Source organism: Limanda limanda, chromosome 4 (assembly GCF_963576545.1).
Source record: "Limanda limanda chromosome 4, fLimLim1.1, whole genome shotgun sequence".
Classification (NCBI taxonomy): Eukaryota; Metazoa; Chordata; class Actinopteri; order Pleuronectiformes; family Pleuronectidae; genus Limanda; species Limanda limanda.
Window position 1 is genome coordinate 30,259,339 of NC_083639.1, and position 12,353 is coordinate 30,271,691.

General features: G+C 45.9%; 1 protein-coding gene across 1 annotated transcript; it reads left to right on the forward strand.

The window, feature by feature from the left end:
• The first annotated feature begins 387 nt into the window (after nt 1-387).
• On the forward strand, nt 388-8,783 carry LOC132999945 (gastrula zinc finger protein XlCGF8.2DB-like). Its single transcript, XM_061069754.1, has 2 exons — nt 388-756; nt 7,971-8,783. Exons 1-2 carry the CDS (start codon nt 492-494, stop codon nt 8,648-8,650), a joined length of 945 nt encoding a protein of 314 aa, XP_060925737.1. The 5' UTR covers nt 388-491; the 3' UTR covers nt 8,651-8,783.
• The last annotated feature ends 3,570 nt before the right edge of the window (nt 8,784-12,353 follow it).

Sequence of the window (12,353 nt, forward strand, 5' to 3'; positions counted from 1 at the left end):
CTGGAGTGAGAGTAAAGAGTGTGCAGCTGCAAGTGACTGTGTCTGAATCCCTGAGTTCATTTTCACTAGCAAATAAATACACAGAAATACATGTGTATATATAGAATGCACTTTTGATTGTATATCCCATATTCACAAATCACAATTAGTCTCATAGGGCTTTAACAAGGAGTGACGTCCTCTGCCCTTAACCCTCAACAAGAGTCAGGACAAACTACTAAATAACACTTTTAACAGGGTGAAAACTTGTGTGTGTGTCTGTGTGTGTGTGTGTGTGTGTGTGCGTGCGTGCGTGTGTGTCTGTGTGTGTGTACCGTGGCCAGATGCCACGTTCATCAGGAGCTGCTTGCTGAGGAAGATTACCCATGATCCTTCAGGGCTGTTCATCTTCCAAGCAAACACTCGCTCGATGATCTTCAGCAACCGCACACCCTGGTCCACACGGAACTCCTCCTGTCACACACACACACACAGACACAAAGAGGAGGAAGATGTGCGACGTGCAGCTGCTGCGGGAGTCGGTACATGAGCGGATCAGCGCCGCCGCCGAAGACTTTCTGCTGCAGCTGGAGAAAGGAGGAGAAACGGCTCGAGTCCCGGAGCTGAGAGCGATGCTAACCGAGCGGCTAACGGCGGCGGCGGAGGAGATCGTCGCGGTGTTCGAAGACAGAATGGAGCGGTCCGAGCGGGAGATCTGCCGCCAGAGGAGGCTGCTGGAGGCCGTGATGAAGCCCCAACTCCGGCTGCACCGAGTTGGTGAGTCCCTCGAGGAGCCGCTCACAGGCTAACGCTAGGTAGCTTCAGCTCTGCTAACGCTAGGTAGCTTCAGCTCTGCTAACGCTAGGTAGCTTCAGCTCTGCTAACGCTAGGTAGCTTCAGCTCTGCTAACGCTAGGTAGCTTCAGCTCTGCTAACGCTAGGTAGCTTCAGCTCTGCTAACGCTAGGTAGCTTCAGCTCTGCTAACGCTAGGTAGCTTCAGCTCTGCTAACGCTAGGTAGCTTCAGCTCTGCTAACAGGAGAACAAACACTCCTTAAAGGGAACGATACGTTTAAATCAATGTCTGGTTGGTGAAGTTGGTGGAATGTGTAGATCCGAGGATCAGGAGCTTTGACCCTGAGCTGCCGCCAGGGGTCACATGTCCTCGATCATCATCTGCAAGCTGCTGTTAGAAGCTCAGCTCACATCTGGGCTGTTCCTGCATTTTGGCTCCTTTTGTGTAAAAAGTTCTCCAGACTGCTTCGTCTCATCCTGACTAGTCCTTCACTCTACAGCAGGCCTCAATAGCCCTGCTGTAGAGTGAAGGATGCTGGGAGTTATCTGTGCATGTGATGGAAGAATGTACAGTGGAGGGTTGAAACTCAACATGCAGCGTGTGCTGCATTCCATACATCTTTAAAATAGATAGATGGATAGATAGATAGACAGATAACTTTATTCATCCCCGGAGGGAAATTAAGTCTTCATAGCAGCCGGTATATTTGAATACAATAAAATACAATACAATACTATAAAACATAAAATATTGAGGTAGAAAGAATAAAAAATAGAAACACAAGATAAATAGGTAGATAAGGTTCAGTGGCAAGATGATGGTAATAGTACTGATGATATGATGGTAATGTTATTGTAAGACAGTATAATAAAATAGTACAGTATATATATAGTATATAATATATGTTTATATATGATAGTTATTATACCAATAAAAAAGCAGTATATAGTAATAATGGCAGCAACAGTATATATAATAATAATAGTAGTAATATAATAATTATAATTATGACATGTACACATGTATAAATATGCGTATATAGACTTATATATACAAAGAATATACAGAGAGTATAATATATGATATGATATATAGTAGAGGTATAAATATAAGTATTTGACTATACAATAGATAATATACTATGAGTGTAAGAATATGTAGACAGAGTGTGCAAAAGACAATATTATTGTATAAAATGATATATAATATCAATATGGTTTATATGAACACATATCACATATGATGTGAAGTAAGTGTATATGGAGCGGAGTGTTGTACAGGTACACAGTGCAGGAGACAGGTTTAGTGCAGTTCTGTGATGGTGGCTCTGACAGAGGTAGAGGAGTTGTACAGTCTTATTGCGGTTGGGAGGAACGATTTCCTGTATCTTTCCTTAGAGCAGCGGGGGGGTTGAATGAGTCTGTGGCTGAAGCTGCTCCTTAGCTTGTCCAGGGTTTTGTAGAGGGGGTGAGAGGGATTGTCCATGATTGCCAGCAGTTTTGCCAGCATCCTGTCCTCCACCACCTCCTCCAGGGTGACCAGCTTAGAGCCAGCCACAGACTCTGCCTTACTGATGATTTTTTTCAGTCTGTTGGCGTCCTTTGCCTTGATGCCCGCACCCCAGGACACCACAGCAAAGAAGATGGTGCTCGCCACAACAGACTGGTAGAACATCTGCAGCATCTTGTTGCAGACGTGGAAGGACCTGAGCCTCCTCAGGAAGTAAAGCCGGCTCAGGCCCTTCTTGTAGACGGCCTGTGTGTTGGTGGACCAGTCCAGTTTATTGTCCAGTGTGACACCCAGGTACTTGTATGCAGACACCACCTCCACATCCGTCCCACCGATGCAGACAGGAGAGGGCAGGGGCTTGTTTCATCCTGAAGTCCACCACCATCTCCCTCGTCTTCTCCACGTTGAGCTGCATGCGGTTCTCCCCACACCACTTCACAAAGCGGTCAACCAGGTCCCTGTACTCAGCCTCCCCCCCGCCCTCAACACACCCCACAATGGCCGTGTCATCAGAGAACTTCTGCAGATGACACGACTCAGTGCAGTGCTTAAAGTCAGCAGTGTATGTGGTGAAGAGGAAGGGGGACAGTACAGTTCCCTGGGGGGCCCCAATGTTACTGATCAGACGTTCAGACACACAGTTCTGTAATCTCACAAACTGCGGTCTGCCCGTCAGATAGTCATCGACCCAAGTGATGAGGGGAGCACTCACCTGCGTGCCCTCCAGTTTGGCCTTCAGCAGTCTGGGCTGGATGGTGTTGAAGGCGCTGGAGAAGTCGAAGAACATGATCCGGACTGAGGTGTTGGGTCTGTCCAGGGAGGAATAAGCCTTCTGCAGCAGGTAGATGATTGCATCATCAACCCCAACATGGGGCTGATATGCAAACTGCAGGGGGTCTTGTGATGGGCACACCAGTGGCCTGAGGTGTGCCAGGACCAGTCTCTCCATGACCTTCATGATGTGAGAGGTCAGCGCCACCGGCCTGTAGTCCTCCAGTGCAGCAGGACGTCCGTTTTTGGGCACTGGGACCAGGCAGGATGTTTTCCAGATCACAGGCACTCTCTGAAGGTGTAGGCTCAGGTTGAAGAGGTGCTGGAGAACTCCACAGAGTTGGCTGGAACATCCCTTCAGCGCACGAGGGCTGATGCGGTCCGGTCCTGCAGCTTTCCTCTGTTTGAGCCTCTCCAGCTCTCTCCTCACCTGGCTGGCAGTGATGTGGAGTCCGGGGTGGGGGATGTCAGTGGTGGGTTTGAGGGTGGAGGTGATGAGGGTGGTGCAGAGAGGTGTGTGTTGCAGGAGGTGATGGGGGGCTGTGGGTGATGTGAGGATGTCCTGGGGGTGGGAGGTGTGAAAAGGTCTGTGGTGAAAGCCAGCGGGGGGGTGGGGGGAGGTGGTGACGGGGAGGTGGGGTGTTGTTGCTCGGAAAAGCAGAGGAGGCAGTGGAGGGTCCGCTGGGGGTGGGGGGTTGCAGTTGAACCTATTGAAGAAAGAGTTCAGCTCGTTCGCACGTCCCTGAGCTCCCTTTGTACCCGCTTGAGCTCTGCACTGTCCCGTGATCTAAAGGCCCTCTTCTTCTCGTTCAGAAGGGCCTTCAGGTCGCTTGTTACCCACGGCTTGTTATTTGGGTAACAGCGAACCTCTTTAGTGGGGATGATGTTGTCTATGCAGAACCCAATGTACTCAGAGACACAGTCAGTCAGGCCATCAATGTCCTCACCATGTGGCTCATACAGAGCAGCCCAGTCTGTGGCCTCCAGGGCTCCACGCAGTGTTTCCATGGCCTCAGGAGACCATTTCCTCACAGTCCTCACTGTGACTGGGTGCTGCTGAACCACAGGCTTGTATGATGGTGAGAGCAGGACTAGGTTGTGGTCTGACCTGCCCAATGGTGGCAGGGCAGTGCAGCTGTATGCATCCTTCACATTTGCATACAGCAGGTCCAAAGTCTTATTTTCACGTGTTGCACATTTCACAAACTGGAAGAAGGTTGGGAGTGTGGATGAGAGGGAGGCATGATTAAAGTCACCTGTGATGAAGATGAAGGCCCCGGGATGTTGTGTTTGTAATCCTGCAGTCACAGTGTGGATGAAGTCACACGCTGCTTCCGCATTCCTGGAAAACACTGGTAAACTCCCTCGGCAAATAATATGGACGAAGTCCGACGGCGACAAGCTCGACGTCCGGGCTGCAGACACGCTGTTTAACCGTGACGTGCCCGGGGTGACACCACCTGTTGTTCACGAGCACGGCGAGACCCCCTCCTTTCTTCTTGCCGGTCGCGGTGGTGTCTCTGTCGGCTCGAACCGTCTGGAAGCCGGGAATGGTGACGTTGGAGTCCGGTATCTGCTCGTGCAGCCACGTTTCCGTGAGACACACAACACTGGACTCCCTGTACTCCCTCTGTGTCCTGATGAGCGCTTCCAGTTCGTCCACTTTATTCGCCAGCGATCTCACGTTTCCAGTGATGACTGCAGGGATGAAGGGCTTAAACTTCCTCTTCTCCATCCTCCGTTTAATCCCCGCTCTGCAGCCTCGCCGTCTCCTCGTCAGCTCCTCCGGGATGGTGGGTCTCTCTCCGGCCAAGAGGGAGGTGTGCCTCAGGGCCATCAGCTGGTCGCGGGTGTAAGCAATGCCGGCGTGTGTTGCAGGCATGCTCCCAGTGATCCAAAGAGACCGAAGTGCGGTTAAAAGTTATAAAAAAAGTGTCCGATCAGTTGCAAAAGCACCTCGTCCTTGTGCGGTACGTAGGTGCACAGAGCAGTGCAAAAATAAATGTAAAAAAACAAACAAACAGCAAACGTAATAAAAACACAAGAAACCGACAATAATACACGGAGCTGCTACGACAGGCTCCCGTTAGTACAGCGCCATCTTAGAAATAGAGTTTTGAATGATGTTTTTATTGCTCAGCATTTAATTTGCGTAGTTTTTTTTACTTCAATATTCTATTAAATAGAATATCAAAAATTTAAAATATAAAATATATATATCTTTACAGATGAAGAGAAAAATAAAACAACAATAGTGCAATTTGTGCAGTAGTGCAAATATGCCACGGTGCTGGTGCAAATATGCTAAGGTGCTGGTTTGGTGGAATTATTGCAGTTCAGAGGAGTATAAAAGTCTTATGGCCTGGGAGATGAAGCTGTCTCTTAGCCTGGTGGTGCCGGCCCGGATGCTGCGGTACTGTCGGCCAGACGGCAGCAGGCAAAAATGTTTTTGGCTGGGGGGAAAGGGGTCTAATAATCCGGGTGCTCTTCTTCCTGCACCGGTGGGTGTAGAGGTCCTCCATGGATGGTAGCGCCGTCCTGGTGATGTGCTGAGCAGACTTCACCACCCTCTGTAAAGCCTTACAGTTGAGGGCGGTGCAGCTGCCGTACCAGGCGGTGCAGCTGCCAGCCAGGATGCTCTCTATGGTGCACCTGCAGAAGTTGCATAGGATCCTGGAGTCCATGTGGAGCCTCCGCAGCCGGCGGAGGAAGAAGAGCCGCTGCCTGGCCGTCTTCCTGATGGAGTCTGTGTGATGGTTCCAGGTCAGGTCATCACTGATGTGGACCCTGAGGAACTTGAAGCTGCTGACTCGCTCCACTGGGGTCCCGTTGATGAAGAGGGGGGCGTGTTCCACTCCTTGTCTCTTCCTGTAGTCCACGATCAGCTCCTTAGTTTTGCCAACGTTGAGAAGGAGGTTTTTGTCCTGGCACCAAGATGTCAGGGCTCTGACCTCCTCTCTGTAGGCCTTCTCATCGTTGCGGTGATCAGGCCTATGACTGTGGTGTCGTCAGCAAACTTGACGATGGTGTTGGAGCTGTGGGTGGCCACGCAGTCATGCATGAACAGGGAGTACAGGAGAGGACTGATCAGTCTTGTACAGCCAGGGGGAGATTTCCCCTCTGACAGCCAAGCTGGGTAAAAACCAAATCATCCGGTGGTGACTGGCAGAGGCTTATCTGGGGCCGGGCGTGCAGCACGTGGGTTCTTCTCTGTACTTGGACCCAGAGCAGGAGAGCTACTCCGGCTGCTACTCGCAGGACAGTGGGCGTGGCCATCTTCACCAACATCACCACCATCATCCACCTGGGAGCGTTCAAAAAACGTGGATATTTTTTCAGGTGGTTCATGCCACTTGTTCTCAGATGGAGGCTCTCTGTCCGCTGGTGGGAGGTTGCTCACCTGTGTGTGCGTGCACGTGTCTGTGTGTGCGCTAGGGCTGAACGATTAATTGCATTTGCGATAAAATCGCGATATGACAAAACGCACCTTCTTAATCGCAACGTGCACGATTATCACGTGCGAACGAGAGTAGGGCGCGGGGCTGCTGTCCTCACCCGCAGCCAGAATGCCGCGGGAAAACAAAACTCTGCTGATCCAGAAGATAGCGAGGCAGGCCTGCGTCACCTACAGGCGCCTCAAGTCTTCGTCGTGGCGGAAACATAGAGCGAGCTCATCTCGCTGGTGACCGCGGTGCCGGCGGCCAACCTGAATATCTCTCCCCGGAAAAGCAAGCCGAGCTCCGGGGCGGCGAGCCGATCTCCGGGGAGGCGGGGCTCCAGAGCCCCCCGGTCCCCTGCATGCACATCTGCGAGACGGAGGTGCTCAGCATGGGGGTCTTCCTGCTGAGGCCCGGCGCCTCCACACCGCTGACCCTATTTCTGAGATGCTTGATTTCAAAACAATTGCTGTGACACATAGATGAATAAATCCATGTTTGTCAAACCAACACTTTCCCTGAACTGGAGAATCTGGGTTTTATTTAAATACTAAAACTGGTTTACAACATGGAGTGATTCAGTCACTGAGGTTGTGCAGTGAAGATGATCCCTGCTATTCCAGTCTATTCCTATTCCATTCCACGTGTTGATAATCATAATATATTACGCTTGTTTCAGGACAAAAAGTCAAACTTGCGGTTCTGTCTCGCTCCAGATGCCATCTTGAGGAATCTCCCCTGGATGCTCCAGCTTCAAATGCTCGTGCATCACGGTTTTGCTGCTGTGATCATTTTGGATTTGCAGAGTTTACAGAGAAACATGTTGTTTGGTCTCCGTCTAAAAAACTCCCAAACTTCAGATGATCGTGGGCTATTTGTTTCCTGGCTTCAGTTTGATCTTTTGGTGAATCAAAGCTTTGACTTGACGCAGCCATCTTCCTTCCTCCTAATGACGTCATCACCAGAAGACCAGACAGATGTGAAGAGAGTTTGTGTTGATAAGAGCTGACGACGGTGTCGGGGTGATGTAAACATGATCACATGATCTATGCAGCAGAGTTAATACATTACTTCCTGTCTCTGTCAGCTGCTCCTCCTTCACCTGAATAATAAGGAGGATCTGATGCTGTTGTGAACGAGTGTGTGCAGAAAACCTGCTGCTGTGTTGTTCATGTGTGAAACACAAACTCTGGAGAAATTCTGGAGACAATTCTCTGGTTTTTACCCACAGGTCATATCTGAAAACAGCTTAACCAACTAACTAACCTCCACTCGCCCTGCTCTGCTCTGTTAGTGTCCTAATTTGTTTATTTGACCTCAAAATATAACACTTTTTTTATTGGTCACTATGAACTACTTCAACATCTCTGCTTCCTGAATGTCATCCTTCAAAAATAATATTAGACATTAAAAGACACAACACAAGTTTTTAAAAACACTTCAGGAAACTCTGGAATGATAAATGATATTTGTGTTTCAGTGTGTCCTGCAGACGTACAGCCGCTGATGGTGAATAAAGAAGAGGTTCCCCCTGAGCAGCAGCAGTGGAGCCCCCTTGTGGACCAGGAGGACCGAAAGCCCCCCCATATTAAAGAGGGACAGGAGGAACTGTTGACCAAACCTCAGTCTGGTTTAAATACAAAAAATAACAAACAGCCTCTAAGTGATATGAAATGTAAAACTGGTAAGAAAGCATTTGGTTGTTCTGAGTGTGGGAAAAGATTCAGACGAAACTGCGAGCTTACTGCACATATGAGAATTCATACAAGAGAGACACCGATTAGTTGCTCCGAGTGTGGTCAAGGATTCAGACTAAAGGGTGAGCTAACTGTACATATGAGGACTCATAAAGGAGAGAAACAGATTAGTTGCTCCGAGTGTGGTCAAGGATTCAGACTAAAGGGTGAGCTAACTGTACATATGAAGACTCATAAAGGAGAGAAACATATTAGTTGCTCCGAGTGTGGTCAAGGATTCAGACTAAAGGGCGAGCTAAGTGTACATATGAAGACTCATAAAGGAGAGAAACCGATGAGTTGCTCCGAGTGTGGAAGAAGATTCGCACGAAAATTTCATCTAACCATGCATATGAGGGAGCATACAGCAGAGAAACCATATATTGGTAAAAGACGAATGGCTGATGCAACTGCATATTACTAACTCTAATCCTAACCCTATTAATATAGGAGAGATTTGTTTTGTCCCTAGAAAAAGTAACTCATTGAATAACATGAAAGATATTGTTGATATATCTTGTTTCTACGGATTTGATTTATGCAATATATGTTACATACCCTTATTTACTGATGTATTTTTCATAATGTCCTCCATGTCTGGTAAAAAATCTGCTCTAAATTAACAGTGGAATATACATAAGCAAAGTCATAAAGGAGAGAAACTATTAAGTTGGTAAAAGATTTAAAGTAATGGGCAATCTGTGTATACGATGAGTCATACAGCAGATCATTATTTTACTTGCTCTCAGTGTGGAAAAAGATTTAACTGTAGTTACAATTTAAAGAGACTTATGAGGATTCATACAGGAGAGAAATTAATCCCTTTGCAACAAAATATTTATATAGATCTATCAGCAGCTATCGATATCCGTATTAATAGTTCACTGTTGTAAAAAGAGAATTAAGAATCCCTCAACCTGTTTAGTGTTAAACAACTTTTATGTTCCTAGAAAATACAACTCATTGAATAACATGAAATATTTGTGTTGATAGTTATTGTTTCTACTGATTTATGACTCATATAATTCACACCTATACAGTGAAAGAAATAAGTATTTGATCCCTTGCTGATTTTGTATGTTTGCCCACTCACGAATAAATGAACAATATCCAGATCGTATAACTCACATCATATAATAAATTGATATGCATTTGATTGTGTGAAATATAAGTATTTGATCCACAGATTTTCTATGGAAATAAGGTCCGGAGACTGGCGCGGCCACTCCATGACATTAATGTGCTTCTTCTTCAGCCACTCCTTTGTTCCCTTGACCATATGTTTCGGGTCATTGTCGTGCTGGAAGACACATCCACGACCATTTTCAATGTCCTGGCTGAGGGAAGAAGGTTGTCGCCCAAGATTTCACGGTACAAGGCCCGGTCCATGCTCCTCTCGATGTGGTGAAGTCGTCCTGTCCCCTTAGCAGGGAAACACCCCCAAAGCTTCTTCTCAAAACAGTGCGAGTCCAGTTGATGCCAAAGAGCTTGATTTTGTCTCATCTGACCACATCACCTTCTCCTAGGCTTTCCCATAATCATACAGGTGTTCATTGTTAACCATCAGACGGCCTGTGTCTTCTTGAGCAGGGGGACCTTACTGGTGCAACAGGATTTGAATCCACTACGGCATAGTGTGTTACCGATGCTTTTCTTGGTGACTGTGGTCCCAGCTGTCTTGAGATCATTGACAGGTTCCTCCTGTGTAGCTCTGGGCTGATCCCCTCACCTTTCTCATGATCATTGATACCCCACAATGCGAGATCTTGTGTGTAGCTCCAGACCGAGGGCGATTGATGGTAATTTTGTGTTTCTTCCATTTCCGAATAAGCGCACCAACATTTGTCTACTTCTCACTAAGCTGCTTGCCGATGGTCTTGTAGCCCATTCCAGCCTTGTGCAGGTTTAAGATCTTGTCCCTGGCGTCCTTACAGCTCTTTGGTCTTAATCCATGGTGGTGAGGTTAGAATCTGACTGATTGATTCTGTAGTTGGCGTATGAGTTTGTATAAATGCACAAATAAACATGTACAAATACACATTTATAGTCTTATTTCTATAGAGCTTAAATAATGAAGTCAATGGATCAATAGGTTCAATATATTTTAATCAATATTTTTTTTAAAGTACATAGAATAAGAGAAAATACTCTATCAATAATGAAATGAGTCATTATTAAATATGTTTATCTATATGTTTATATACATTATGTTATCAATTTCTTTGCAGTGTCACGATGCAACTACAATTGTGATTTACTCAAACCCGTGTTTGAAAAGAATTAGAGGAACCTGAACTCGTGTTATATTGGAAGTTGAAGATGTCGTCTTTTCTTAAACATGACAAACTATACTGAAACTAACTACTACTGACTAAACTAAAATATTTAATCACAATAATCTATATGAAAAGAACAAAGATTAAATCCTGCAAACATAAGAAATCATCCACTATCCATGTCAACGTTGAAGGGGCGAGAAATTACAAAACATCACATTTTCTCAACACTTTATTTCTCAAAGTTAACTTATTACATTGACAACCAAAAGGATGACACAACATGTGATACACATATGAAAATATGTACAAAAAAGATACTTAAAAGAAATTAAATACCTGCCATGAATGACTAAAAACTGAAGAATATATTCGTCGAATAGCAGCAATTTCACACTAGGAAACTAACCATCTTTTCTTTACACAAAGGGTAATTTTGTTTTTATTTTTTCTTACAGCTGAATACCCACTGACTTGCACTGGCACTGCTACTAAATGCAAAACAGCGAGAGGCTCCCAGATTCTGGAAAGAAAAGCACTTGTTAAAACAGATGTAAAGGATCTGTTCAGTGTTAAGTGGATTTCTAGCAAGAAGGCGACAACATTTGTCTTTCAAACAGACTCCTTCATCAAATGAAAGCAGCAGACGCTGTCTGTTCTTATATCGAGGCTGCAGTGCTGAAAGCTACATGCTCGTATAATCTGTCTCCAAGTGCAGGACAAGGGGAACGCGTCCTCCTGGTCTCTTGTGCTTTCAGACACAGATCATATATACTGCACGTTTAAGAAACTCTAATCCTGAGTCCTCTCGGTCCTAAACGCTCCGTAAATCCTGCTGAGCTGAAAAAATGCATTTAAATCAGCGTAGTTTATAGTGAAGCCATATATATTAGTTACATCGAGAATACTCTTAGAAAAAGAGCAAAAACACGGGCAACATCTGAATTAAATGAGATTTAAATGTGACCAGCATGGAGACGGAGAGCGGCCGCGATGAAGTCACTGAATAAAATATGAGAAACGCAATGTTTAACGCAGCTTCTGGACAATTGTCTGTCTCCAGTCAGTCAACTGAGCCTCTCACTGAAACAACACAAAGGTTAAAAAGTTAAACAAACTCCACAAAGTGAAGCTCCTCAGCACAAAACTGCAAAGGTCAAAGAGCACTGAATATTTAGACACCTGCTGATAATAAGCCCCGTATTACCTTAATTTTTGCTCGGTTTTTGGTCTTCACCACCTCCTGAGGGAAAAATCTGGTTATTTAGTAGTTCAAAGTAACTATGAAAAAACTGAACGAGCTGACGTGTCATCCAGTTATGATTGTTAATCAAGATGGACGACGCCTGTCCACTTCCTCCCGTTGTATAACAATGAGGTGAAAGTATTCCGTGCTAGGTGACGTGTGTGAGCTACACAGCAGCCACCAGGGGGCCACTGAAATGTGGTTTCACTTTTGGGAAGTTGTCATGTAATCCATTTCTATGAACAGTTGTACGTCACGTCACGACATGTTACGTTACTTTGTGCTTATTAAGGTTACTTTGCGTTACATTTTTTCACATGTTTGTAAATGTCTTTTTAATTATTTACATGTTTGAAATAAATAAAAATGAATGTCAATAAAACTGAAGAACCTATATGTGATGCACACGTGCAGAACAGGGCTTGCATTTCTTTCTGTGTCTGTGTGTGTTCACTGACCGTCGTCTTGGTTACCTGCAGTCGTCTTTGCCAGCAGATGTATAAGAACCCAGAAGTGATGATGACCATGCAGACGGAGCCGATGATGACCAGCACCACAAACAGCTTCCTGTAGTCGCTGCGTGTCTGACTGGGCCGGGACACACA